At 39.8% G+C, this 13,544-nt stretch overlaps 1 protein-coding gene across 1 annotated transcript; it reads right to left on the reverse strand.

The window, feature by feature from the left end:
- Positions 1-7,214: 7,214 nt before the first annotated feature.
- On the reverse strand, positions 7,215-11,653 carry LOC125768609 (uncharacterized). Its single transcript, XM_049436537.1, has 2 exons — positions 11,497-11,653; positions 7,215-7,731 (listed from the first exon to the last, which is right to left on the reverse strand). The coding sequence occupies exons 1-2, from the start codon at positions 11,651-11,653 to the stop codon at positions 7,316-7,318; spliced, it is 573 nt and encodes a 190-aa protein (XP_049292494.1). The 3' UTR covers positions 7,215-7,315.
- Between the last annotated feature and the right edge of the window lie 1,891 nt (positions 11,654-13,544).

Consider the following 13,544-nt stretch of genomic DNA (forward strand, 5'->3'; position numbering starts at 1 on the left):
TATGCATAATATTCCGTCTGCTAAAATCTTCCTTTTTGAAGGGATTTGAATGACAGAGGATAGCAAAAACTTATCTCCAAACTTCACTCCACGTCTCGTTTTCTGATGAGTAGCAGTAAAAGAAATACGAGCATAATAATTGGAATGGAACGATACCTTTTTATTCGTTGTGTACATGTACTGTCATTTACTATCTTATGTTATCTTCTCCTCACGGGCAGTGTTTCGAAGTTCACAAGGTACATCTTGATGAAGCGCTAACATGATACTGCTTTATGGTGCCAAGGGTTTTGTTTGAGGCAAAGGATCAAAGTTGCCCATACAAGGGACATAGAGACACACATTGCAGACTATGGGCTGCGAGCGAAATGTAGATGATGTCGTCTCGACTTTTGTCTGTAGACAGAGAAAACCCCGCAAAAAAACGGGTCCGACATTTGCCATCGCCAACATGTATTTTCACTCAAGAATTTGGAAACGAAAAAAAAGTAGCGAATGTTTTGTTATCCATCGTCAACTACTAACACTCAAGCCTTCTGCTCACTGTTGCTCAAAAGTAATGATGTGCTTTTAGGTAAGTTTCAACTTTTTGGATCATTTTAACACACTTTTTTGTGCACCTCGAAATTCTTGTTAGTGAATACTTCTCGCAATGGCGTTTATCTGACATTGCAATGTGCTACAACCATGGAATCATTCGCATGGCGCAAAGAATGCGCAGCATAAAGTTCGTTAATGATGTCTCGAACTTATCAGCAACGAGTTCGTTTCCAAAAACCAGTGCTTGGAGTTTCGTTCACATCACTCAAAGACGAAACGATTGTCAGTGGGTTATGGGCCGAGTTGAGCGAAAGGAAATTCTTTGTCTTGCGGTACTCCGAAACCGTGCCCATCGAAAGGCCGGAATCGAAATTCGATCCTTGGAATTCGGGTATTAGCCATTGGTGATCAGGTCGTACAGCTGCTTGCGAACCCAATTCGTATCCCGCCATGCGTCCACGTTGGGGAAGGATTTTTGGGAAAATCCTGTCCATGGTTACCCCTGTGGGTTTAATCTTTTTCCAAGTCAATCGCTTAATCGGCCGTGATTGACTTGTTGGCTTTTACGGTCAGACATGCTTTTTCTGCCATGGCAGGTTGGCCTCCATCTCTACCTTCGCTTTCCCTCTATTCGCTATTTCATTCGCTGTCTTTGATCGGAGTGCCCACGCACAATCTTCCGGGTGTTGAGCGGATTGGTCCAACATCAAAGTGTTCCACGATGAGAAGCACGATAAATTATCGATTCGCTAGATGGATGTCGCTTTGGGTGCTTGGGGTGATGGTGCCTCGAAATTGGCCCCATTTTGCGCATCGTTGCGCCGGAGTCCAATTCGATTAAGCAACAAATTGCACGGAACTTATGTGGAAAGCAGAGTGAGGAGAGGATGGATTATTGGCAGTCATTTTGTAGTTTGGAAATTGTGTGTGTTTTTTGTTGTTGTTTTGCCACTGGACGTTGTCCATCCCGTGCACCCGGGAATGGTTGTACGTTGTTGTTAACCGGGCGAGAAGTTTAATGAACGTAGTAAATGTTGTGATTTACTGGAAAGACATCTCAAACAGAATGTTATTGGATTTGACATCATTTTCCTATCATTTAACGGTAGATCAAAGACGGGAGAGTGTGTACTAGTTTTTCTCGGTAAAAATAAAGTTGTGTACAAACATTTTTCTGTATTCACATAATCCGTTTTGAATCTTTTATTTTTTTTTAATTATAAGGATCTTTTGCTGTGTTGGCAATATTATTAATTCCAGTGCGAATGTTTTTATGTTGTATTTAAAAATTTATGTTTTGATTATATTATTCTGGTGGAAGTTTTGCTGCGGTATGAAAAGCCTTAAACTATGCAATATATAGTTTAGCTATGATCAATAAAATTTTATTTTAGCGTGAATAAAATTCCGTCATTCCGTTACGCTATGAAGAAAGAGAGAAAGATAAATTTACGCGGAAGTAAAATTGGGTTTAAAAAACACTTTTAATTAAAATTTTGCATACCTTCAGGCGAACGCATGCTTTAAATAGCTATCGAGCCAATTGCGTCCAAACAGTTTGATGTTACGGACTAGTTAAGATATTAAATTAATAGATTGAAGCACTAGTTAAGATATTTATTTCTCACCGTATAAAACATATCCGAAACGTTTGTTATATGTATTCGCCTCCACAGCATAAGGCACAATCGCATCCGTTAATTAGGATTACTGGCGGGAAAAATCATTTCTCATTTACCATATAATGCTGCCTGCGACACACATTCTGCATTAATCCCAACTGTGTGTATTATTAATCGTGTGTCAGGAAAAGAAGAAAACAAAAAATAGGACATCTTCCAACTATCAGCAAGTACAGCAACATTGAAAGAAACAATGGTAGTGTCGTTGATAATTAAACGTTCATTTATCACAGTGGTCCTATTCCGTTGCGTTACGTTCGTTTTATTCGTAACGTTATGTGACCGTGTCACATACACATTTTATGCGACAGATTCGGGCAGAAAAGTCGGAGACAGCAAGCATAAGATAAAGCAAATCGGAAGGCCAAAAGTTATTCGAGACATTCTGCAGACGTTGGTCTTATGTTGCTCCAGCGCTGCTGGAAGGATCCAAGTTTGAAAAAAGGCAACCACACGACAATGTACATTGTTTTCTATTTACGCATTTACGCTTGTGCTGCAGTGCCGGAACACAGACAACCGGCCAGTAAAAGAGAAATAATAAGACGTACAAGATATGGGCAGAAAAAGTGTTTGGCAAAATTTATTGCGGTCAAGAAGCCACATTTATCATCCATGTTTGAGGGGAAACCAGAACCGTCTTTGGAAGCAGACCAGATAGACTGGGCGTAACGAAACGCAGGCGAGTGAAAGTTTTCGTTCGGGAAACTTTGCATCCACTTCTGTTGCCCTGTTGGCTGCTGGTGACCTTAGAATGGCTGTGTGCGAATAAAAAGGAAAGGAAAATAACGTTTGGCAAGTTTTTCTGTGGTCCAAGTGATAAAGACTTCTTAGATATGGTTTGAAGTTTGCACCAAAACAACTGACTGTAAGCAGTTTATGAAAGGCTTCCGTTACCGGTAGGTATCCTTACCGGGATGTTGCTACTTTAAGGAAGGAAATCGAGCAAGTTCTACTGTGAAAAGTTGAACGTTCTTCGAAACCACCGACTGGATACTTACGGCTGAATTTGTTTATGGGGTAGAACACATTTTAATATTTGGCATTAAGAAAGCTTAAATTAAAGATTCCTTTCCACGGCAGCAATATGTTATTATATTTAAATACTCAATTTATATGAAAATATATTATTGATTTGAATTTACTTCTTTAACCATTCAACCGAAAAAAAAACCAATCGCTGATGTACATTTATTCTATGCATCCATTAGTCCGTATCGTAGCACTTGAATCGTTTCAATTAATAGCATACCGTTGCAAACTGAATCTCTCTCCACCGGAAGGTACTTGTAAAATTTTGTTTGCATAATTCATCGTGACCTGAAAATGGTCATTTCGTGGTGCCGAATTTAATTACGCTCACACATTGCCATCACTCTTGGGTCCGGGCGATCAGGGTGAACGGGTGGTGTTATTATTTTGCCACTTCCACGCTCGAAAGGAAGCAAACAAACGAACTGAGCAAACGTTATCGGGATGCAAGCCGCAAAAATTATTGTGATTATCAGAACGCTTCACGGCGCTTGTTTGAATGTGGCCCCCGAAACGGCACACCGCGCGAGTGTAAGGATTTAATTAATTTAATGAATCTCGTCCGCACTCGTCGCCTGAATGATGATGAACGGAACCATTGAATACCGAGTGAGTGTGAAGTTGTGAGTATTTACTCCACAAATACTTACACTTCATTCGATATGGTTAATATTAACACGATCAGTCTATCGAATCGAATCGCGAACGGTTGGACCGATTGTACTCTTGGAAATGTACAGTGAAAGGGAATTGCGTCGACAACAACGCTAAAGGGATAATAATTTTCATTTACCCTTAAACACTTCACCTCAGCATCTCAACATCAATATCTGCGTTTCACTTCATCAACGCCATGTGTTTGTATCATTCGGCGCATATGTAAAATAATATTTTCCTTAACACAATCAACCAAATATGGTTCACGGTGGTTTGTTTATTTTACTCTTTTATTTTGCATTAATCGTAGCTGAATCTTTTTTTAAATTCTCGTGGGAATGGTGGATTTATTTTGTACTCGTTTTTATTGCATAACTTTAGGCGCTTCCCTATTTGTGTTCTGTGTTGTTGCTAATAAAAAGTGAGAAATTCCATATTCTCTGTAATTCAACTGTAATCGAAATGTGGATTATTTTTATCCTTCAACAATATATAAATTGACTTTGTCTGATTCAAAATGGCCTATGCATAAGAGTGTAAAATAAAAGAATAATTTAAAAGGATACAAAAGTCTACATTTAGGCACAGAAGAGTGCATTTATGACATCCGTGCAGGACTAGAATGATATAAAAGTTGAGAGATAAAAGGTGAAAGTGTAAAGCTCAATGACCAAAGCTCGTAAGGGGAAGGTATAAGCCTAGATAAAAGAGTGTTTGCGATACATCACACCAAGTGACACAACAAAAACTAAAGTTTTTTAGATGACTTCACTCTACAGAAGTTCCATTTTGCTTGCAAGAAAAATCATCTTTTGGGCGCGTTTTGCTTTTATGCTTTATGGTATCAACCAACCGAATGCTTTAGCGCTCGTTACCATCCTGCGTGTCAAGTCGGTGAGATGTCTTTCCTGCTGTGCAGCGCTTTGCACAGAACAACGATAAGTCATAACCATTAAAAAGCATCCCCATTGGCCGGCGTGAAAGTTCAGCAACCAGCGTGCGGCCAGTTGCGCTAATGACCGGAAATGGATTTCCCCCCCCTGGCTACGAGGTGCGTCAAACGTTGAGACAAACCGTGGGAAGATGGCGGATGTGTAAGCCTAATGGTGACCGGTTCCGTGACCTGTTTGCTACATGCTGTTCGGTCCGAACAACTCGTCCGTCACCGTACGCGTGGTTGTGCATGGGTAGGGCCAGAGCGTTTGAATAAATTAGACGGTAATGGTAGTGAAGGTGCTCCCCGGTACCCATTAAGCTGTTACCTGTACGTAATAATAAAGGACGACGTCCGTTGCAGTGCTCGGTACGATTTTGGGTGGGATGGAAGTTTTCTTTACGCGTGCTTTGGGCTTTGGGAATGTGGCATCAATATTTTTGTAAGTTTGTGATACGATTATGTTAGGCGATGATTTCATTCCGAGCCGGTGGGGTTATACTTGTCGTTGAAAGTACCGCAGAGATAATTCATTGGGAGCGTTCTTCGAATTACTGCTTGATTAATTGCGTTACGGTGCTTCGGAATGCTAATGGGGCTTAAATCTTTAAGGAGTAGGATATTTTTTTGAACAGTTTTTTGCTCTACATGTAGAAAAGCTGTACATACGATCAATGAAGTGGAGTTTCTAGAGTAAGTAAATAATAAAATACACCACGCAAATGCGTTATTTTTGGTGGAAACTAGAACTCACAGAAATAAATCAACTAAAAAAGCGCCTAAAAGTAGGCAACTTGCTGGACGGTTTAACATTTATAGGAGTAACAGTTTGTTCCACAACTTAAGCTGTTGTTTTCGCATTAAAGGTTGCTGTAAAATGTTTATTTAAGCGCAACCGCTAGATACAGTTGTTACGCAAACCAATTAAATCCTTACACCAGATGAGAAATTACCTGCAATGGTATGATGAAGGTGAACCTATTTATCCCGTGACGCATTCGATTTATTTGCTCGCAATACGTGTAGGCACGTTCTGTGTTTCGTGTACAAACACCCCGGGTAAACAATTGTCTTCTTAAGTTCCGAATGGGACGAAAATCGATAGCAAATCTATCATTCCGGTGATCCGGTCGTTCGCTGTCTGACCGTCAGCGTCAGTAAAGCTTCCAGCATCTTCATCTCACGCAGCTGGAAGATAAATCTAATCAAAGGATAAAATATTTGCTCCGACGATGCAATATCACTGGTCGATAGATGTCCGAGGGAGCATGATGGTGTGATTTATGTACGTCTAAGTGCTACGAAACACTTGTAACGAGCGTCATCGAGTGTGTGTGTGTCTGTGGAGCACTCTTGCCAAGCACATCATCCCATAAAGGGAGGATGGATTGTTGTGTGAGGGAGCGGAAATATTACACGCAACAAATTCGAAATACTATCAACCGTGACGCATAATGTGGTTGAACTGTACAACTTCTCGACTAGAGCCACAGCCTAATTCTTCTTATCACCGACACATAAATTCTTCTTAAAGCTTAAGTTTGCGCGATGGTACTGGGCATTTATTTTTCATGAATAATCCATTCCTGTTTTGTGGGATAGTTTTCGAAATAAAAGGCAGTGGAAAAACCAACTCCACATATCCACCATCTGAGAGAATGGTCTAACTAGCAAAACTCGAATTTCGCAACGTTAAAGAAAAAATTGGTCTTCATTGTCCTGAGTGCTCTTAAAACTGACCGCCGTAAGGCGAGCTAGGTACTAGCTGGTGACCGATGTCGTGTCGGATAAACGTCTCGCAAGCTGATCGTACCTTGTATTGCGATGAATTGTCCCGAAAGAAGCTGTGATACTGTGCCGGTACACCAGGGTTACTCCCAACGGTGGTTAACGATGACGGCGTTCAACCTACGAACGCTGAGAGCGTTTTAGTGTTTGATGCCGGTGTGAGTGAGTTTCTTTTTTCCTTTCACCGACCCGTGTCCCATTGCTGTGCAACCTGTCACTCTCGGTACGGGACAGCATCCATCCCTGGCATATGGCGCTTGGGTTTCTCGTGTAAATCGTTTGCGTGCTTGCTACGTCGTGGCTTCGTGCAACACAAATGAAACATGTCACTCGACGGGAGTTTCGTTTTTATTGACTTAGACGTCTGAACGTCTTGCGAAGACGTTAAAGGTCCTAGCAAGGCAAAAACAAAACTGATACCATTAGCACAGCGAAAGTTTCCCTTGGTGTCCTTGGAATTGAGTTGAACGCGTTCTTGCAGCAAATGGTTACAAACCGTTAAACAACGAAGCTAGGTTCTGGTTAGCGTCACACTTTGAGTGGTATTTCTTTGCACAACATTCAAACTTTGACCTTAGACATAAAAGGAGATTAATCTTTTATTTATAGCAACATGGTATGAGCGGAAAGCTTATTAACACTTCCAGTAACTGTCCGTCACGCGACCTGCGGGCGATGCACACTATGCAAGCCCCCGTTCGATGACGATCTTTTGGAGAGTGTTGTGCATGGAGATCGCCTGAGATAGGGTCACATTTCGTTCATTGATTGTTTTCTCTAGTACAGCGTACGCGTCGCTCAATGTTTGTTCCTGCTTCATTAGTAAGTTATGTTTTTGTAGGTTTTCGAGATACTTCTCTTCATATTGCTCCAGCTCCTTTAGCACCATATCATTTTCACTGTCCAGTAAGTGGAATATTTCCTTGAGATTATCAACCACATTGTCACTGCCGGTCACAATTGGGGCCACTTCATAATGCCTCAGTTTTTCGGCCGTGTACTCTTCGATGCGCTGTTTGGCGGACATTTGCTTAGCACGATCGTTGTCGAGTCGATCCAGTATGCGTTGCACTGTTGGGTGGGTGTCATTTCTCATGCCTGAATAGGACACACCGTATTGGGGAGCGACCGTATTGAGAAGGGTCTGAATGTTCTCAAAATAGTTATTTTGAGGTAAACACCAAGTTATACCATATCCTTTGGCCAGCAATGCAACGAAGCACAGAAGGAAAGTTAATGTTAATTTGTTCGCCATGGTGCTCCAGACGATTACTTGTGCTGTATTCCGCGAAGGTTAGATTACTGAATCGTAGAACTGCTGATAGTATGCCTGAATGGTCGATGTTCTGTTGCCTAACGAACACACATACAGGGTTTGAAATAAGTTGTATATATTTAACACCCTATAGTAACGTTATGTTCAAACGAATAATGGCATGATGATGAAAGAATTACTAGTGTAGAAGAGAAAAAAATGGCAAACCAAATTCGGGCTGTTGATATTTCTGAACCGCTCGTCTGACAACGGTTAAGTTTATTCCAGTGACAGCTTATTATGTTGTTTACAAGTGCACCAAAGCATTTTATTGTTGAATGCATCAGAAAAAAATCCTGCTGGAGTTCAAGGGTGATAGCGTGATTGCTTTATATTTGACTGGAAAACCCCAAGTGACTATCGTTAGAGTCCTCCAGCATTTAAATGTGAATAAATAATTTTTGTCTCGTTTCATCGCTCGTTACCATGATACTGATAGCGTAGCCCGACGTCAAGGAAGTGGACGAAAAAAAAAATCAAAACGGAAACATTGCCAGATATGATTCGGGATTGGTTGACCGAAATCGTCGCAGTGATCAAAAAATGGCTCGTGAGCTGAACATATCGTAATATCCCCTTGCGCAAAAGTTGAAAAATGAGCTTGGATTAAAGTCTTTGAAGTTCCAAAAAGTGTGAGATCTTACCGATGCACAAAAGTTAGACTCACAAGAACCAAAGAGTTGCTTCGCTTGGGCGAAAGTGGTGAATTACCGAATTTGGTTTTCTCTGATGAGAAATCATTTGTTATCCAGCAGTTTGTGGACAAACAAAACGATCGTGTTTACTTGACAGAGAGGTCAGCTGAACTCCTCCACTCAGCACGCGACAATGGTTACGAAATGAGGTTCCTGGCTTTATTTCCACCGCAAAATGACCAACAAAATCACCAGATGCTAATCCGCTGAACTATTGTGCCTAAGGTATTTTTTGGAAAATAAGGTTGGCACCCAAATATTCCAAAGTGTCGATCATCTCAAGCATGCGCTTCGCCGAGCATGGGCCAAAATATTGCAGAGTCACTTTCGGGTAGCATACGATGACTTCATCGGATGTGTGAATCCCCTAATTTTCGCTAAAGGTGGCAAATTCCATCAAATCTGAATTGAATATGAAATTTAATGTTATTTCCGAAAAAAAATGAAATTTTACATTGTTCCAGTTTTTTCATAAAACCATGTATTTTATTGTTTTGCTTAGATCAGGCACAGTTAATATGATTTACAGCATTTACATGAATTTCTAACCACGTACGGCAGCAGGCTCCTTATCGATCTTGGCCTTAAGCTGTCTATTTTCGTTTTGCACGCCGTCAAGAGCATGGTTTAATTCCGTCAACTTTAAGTGTAGTTGTTGCTGTCTTTCCTTTAAGTGTTGTCGGGACTGTTGTGTGTCGAGTATGGCTTCGAGATTTTTGTTTCTTCGCTTTTGCTTCACCACTTGTAATCGCTGAAATGCGTTTCGATCTTCTACCGCGCTGAAGATCTTCTTCAGTTGCGATAAGTTACCCTCCAGACCATTAGCAGGAATGCTGAATTGTTTAAGTTTGCCCTCTACAAACGTTGACACTTGTTTTTCGTACTGCTGTTTCGAGGCAAGATAGTCGCTGTACGAAGAGAAGAGCTGGGCTAACCGTTCGTCCACCGTGTACGTTGTATAGGATGAAGCCGATTGAATGCTACGAAACGCATCGTTTATCGTGTCATCGATGAGTTGAAGTTGATTCTTTACCATATCGCAGGTTGAATCTCTCATAAAGAAACTTTCAATTCGTGGAACAAGCAACAGGAGCACAGAAAACACACACTTTATGATCATGTTTACGATGGACAATTGGTAACCGCTTGCAACCACCGGCAATAGATTGTACCGCAAACTAAAACCCAAGCGTCTTGTTTGATTGCCGTGACTGAAGTAATCGCATCAGTGGTCTCAACAACCGTAATAAGACTCATAAAAAGTGTATTAGCGATGGGAATGTATTCGTGTATGTAGTACCACTTCGTAATGATACAATTTAGTGTGTGATTGTGAATGTGACAACATTTTCTTATGAATTATTATGATCTTAATATATTTAGCACAATTATTTATTATCATCAAATCAAATGGCGGCAATGACCTCAGAGGTCGTTACGCCAAGAAGAAGAAGAAGAAGAAGAAGAAGGTTTATTGTCATATGTATTTAAAAAGGAAGATATTTTGTGGTTAAATGGGTATGATATGGTTAAATACTAATGCTAATTGATCGTGAACTATTGGTATTTTTCCTACATTCGATCACTAACAAGCTGTTCATGATTTGACAAAAAAATAATTGATATTTGAAAGCCATTGTGCATGTGTTTGAATAAAAAACTAGAAAATGTAGGCAACGTCAGCATAAAAGGTTTAATTTAATTATTTTACTTTCTTGTGTATAACACCATCTGTTATATTCACCATTAGTGGTATACATAAAGGATTCTTTCTTGTTTTCAAATTGTTTCTACTCAGATTTAGTCCAAAAAATCATTAGGAAATCGTATTTAATATGTTACATACATCAAATTAATAATTTGTGTAAATTTATGAAAATAATACGTTCATTTATTCGTAGCGGAGCAGCTCTATACAAAAACAAGCAAATGACGGCAAACGATGACATTTGAGAGGTTGACAGATTGCTCTCCACAGCAATTGCAAAATTCCCTAGTATGTGTGTCCGGCTCCCCTAACTGTTTGACGCATTCCCCTATATGATGACAAAATTGTTCTAAGCGAACGAAAATTTTCTCCGAAGTGTTGCAAAGATCACCTGATAATAAATATGGAATTTTGTTTCTCGGTAATACCACGTGTTATGCGTCAAACAAATGTAGTTACATTGTTGACAAGTTCAAATCAATCAAAAACGAAACAAGGTTGATGATTAAAATTCCATTTTGAAAAGTATTTCTCTACACATTAAGTTTACATTACAAAAAAAAAACATTCGAAAACTCTCACGAGTCGTAAAAACACCACAACCAATGCGTATTAAAGTACAGCTTGGGTTTAAAAGAAGATTAATATTTTATTTATAGCTATATGGTATGAATTTCAAAGCTTATTAACACTTCTAGTAACTGTCCGTCACACACTACGGCAGGCACACTATGCAAGCCCCCGTTCGGCGATGATCTTTTGGAGATGGCTTTGCGTTTCAAGCGTCTTCGTTAGGGTCACATTTCGTTCGTCGATAGTTTTCTCCAGTGCAACGTTAGCGCCGCTCAGTGACTGTATCTGCTGCAGCACTCCATTTAATTCCTGCTCTATATCGATGTTCGCTTTCCGATATTGTTCCAGCTTGTTCAAATTCTCATTATTTTCTGCATCCAGTATGCTTAGTAAATTCTTCAGATACACAACCACATTGTCACTACCGGTCACAATTGGGGTCACTTCATAATGCCTCAGTTTTTCGGCCGTGTACTCTTCGATGCGCTGTTTGGCGGACATTTGCTTAGCACGATCGTTGTCGAGTCGATCCAGTATGCGTTGCACTGTTGGGTGTGTGTCTATTTTCTCGCCTGAATATTGCACACCGTATTGGGGGGCGACCGTATTGAGAAGGGTCTGAATGTTCTCAAAATAGTCATTTTGAGGTAAACACCAAGTTAAACCATATCCTTTGGCCAGCAATGCAACGAAGAACAGAAGGAAAGTTAATGTTAATTTGTTCGCCATGGTGCTCCAGACGATTACTTGTGCTGTATTCCGCGAAGGTTAGATTACTGGAATGTGAAATTGCTAAGAGTGTGTCTGAATGCTCATGTCTAACGAACACACATGCAGGACATTGCAATCCGCTTACTACATTTGACACCTTGTAGCGAGAATATGAGTAAACAAATGATGACCTTTTGATTAGCGATTTAACCGTGAAGAAATGTGTGATTCCCATTGGCTTGGCAATGCAAATGGGAATCCCCGCATATGCACATATTGTTTATTTTTCTTTTTTTATTGTTGTTTTCATTATGATAAGGAGCGTTATGAGTTGTCCGAGAAATGGATGTTTGAAGATAGTAACATTGAAATAAGTAGTAATTTATAGTGATTTTTTTTTTTTTGCTCGGTTAGAACGGCTTGGCCGTATTAAGACTTATTTTACCACGTAGCAGGATAGTCAGTCCATGCTACGGGGAGACGGTCCGGATGGGATTTGAACCCGGTCCCTGCCGTGTGGACGGGCGCCGTTTTTCACATGCACCACCGGGCCGCCCCAAATTTATAGTGATATAAACTTTATAATTACTGGCAGAACTATTGTATGTTGCATTAGTTTAACGGAAGCAGTTGAAATGTTTAATCTTAGTGTGTTTTTGTCTATGTTTAATGAGCGATTACGTCGGCATCTTATTTAGTGCCCATCTAGCTTATATTCTGTGTTATTTTATGTCTGTTCCATTTACGTATAAACTTGTAGAAAACAAATAACAAAACCTTTCAATTAACAGTTTCCCATTGTTTTATTATCTTAAATAAACAAATAAGTGCTAGCAAATCTCTTGATTAAAATTGCACTTTTTGTAAGATTGTGTCCTGTATAACAGTAATGCTTTATTGTTATCTTAAGACATACACACTGAATGTATTTAATTTACATTATGTTCGATTTACATTTTTTAGATTTAACCCTGCACAGTAGCAGGATTGCCATTGATCTTAGCCTGAAGCATTTTGTTCTTCTTTTCCTCCGCTATAAGTGTATTGTTAAACTCCACCAACTCTAACTGTAACTGTTGCTGTTTTTCCTCTAGTGCCTTCAGCTGAAGTTGATTATTCAGTAATTCGGTGGTTAAAGTTTGATTCATTTGAATTTGTTCGTTCACTTGTGACTGCTGGAAGCTGTTCCGATCATCGACCATGCTGAAGATCTTCTCTAGTAGAGATATGTTTTCCTCCAGACCATTAACAGGAATGTTGAATTGTTTTAGCTTTTCTTCTACAAACGTTGACACTTGATTTTCGTACCACTGGTTCGAGACAAGATAGTTTCTGTATGAAGAGAAGAGGCGCTCTAACCGTTTGTCCACCGTGTACCATGTATAAGGTGAAGTCGATGCAATGGTACGAAACGCATCGTTAATCGTGTAATCGATGAGATAAAGTTGATTTTTTATCGTTTCGCAGGTTGAATCTCTCATTAAGCCACTTTCAGTTCGTGGAATAAGCAACAGGAGCACAGAAAACACACACTTTACGATCATGTTTACAATGCACAATTGGTAACTGTTTGCAACCACCGGCAATAGATTGTACCCCAAACTAAAACCCAAGCGTCTTGTTTGATCGCCGTGACTGAAGTAATCGCATCAGTGGTCTCAGCCATTGATAAGACTGTATTACCGATGGGAATGTATTCGTGTCTACTGCATCCTACTGAAACACTTTCATCTAATTGTAAACAAATAATAACTCGTAAAGCAGAATTTATTTTTTAACACACAAACACAACACAAATGGTAAACTGATCGTGAATGAAAGAAATAATTGTTGTGTACCGCTGTTGTATTTTTTTAAATTTATTTATTTTTGCACAAAATTTAGTTTAAATATGAAAAAAAAAATTGAG

The sequence above is a fragment of the Anopheles funestus genome, chromosome 3RL, assembly GCF_943734845.2.
Source record: "Anopheles funestus chromosome 3RL, idAnoFuneDA-416_04, whole genome shotgun sequence".
NCBI classification, from domain to species: Eukaryota; Metazoa; Arthropoda; class Insecta; order Diptera; family Culicidae; genus Anopheles; species Anopheles funestus.

Coding starts and splice junctions, on each gene's coding strand:
- LOC125768609 (XM_049436537.1), bottom strand. CDS start 11,653: ATGGCGAACAAATTAACATTAACTTTCCTTCTGTTCTTCGTTGCATTG. Junction 7,732..11,496: donor ATACGGTGTGCAATATTCAG/GCGAGAAAATAG, acceptor TGTCCTATTCAG/GCATGAGAAATGACACCCAC.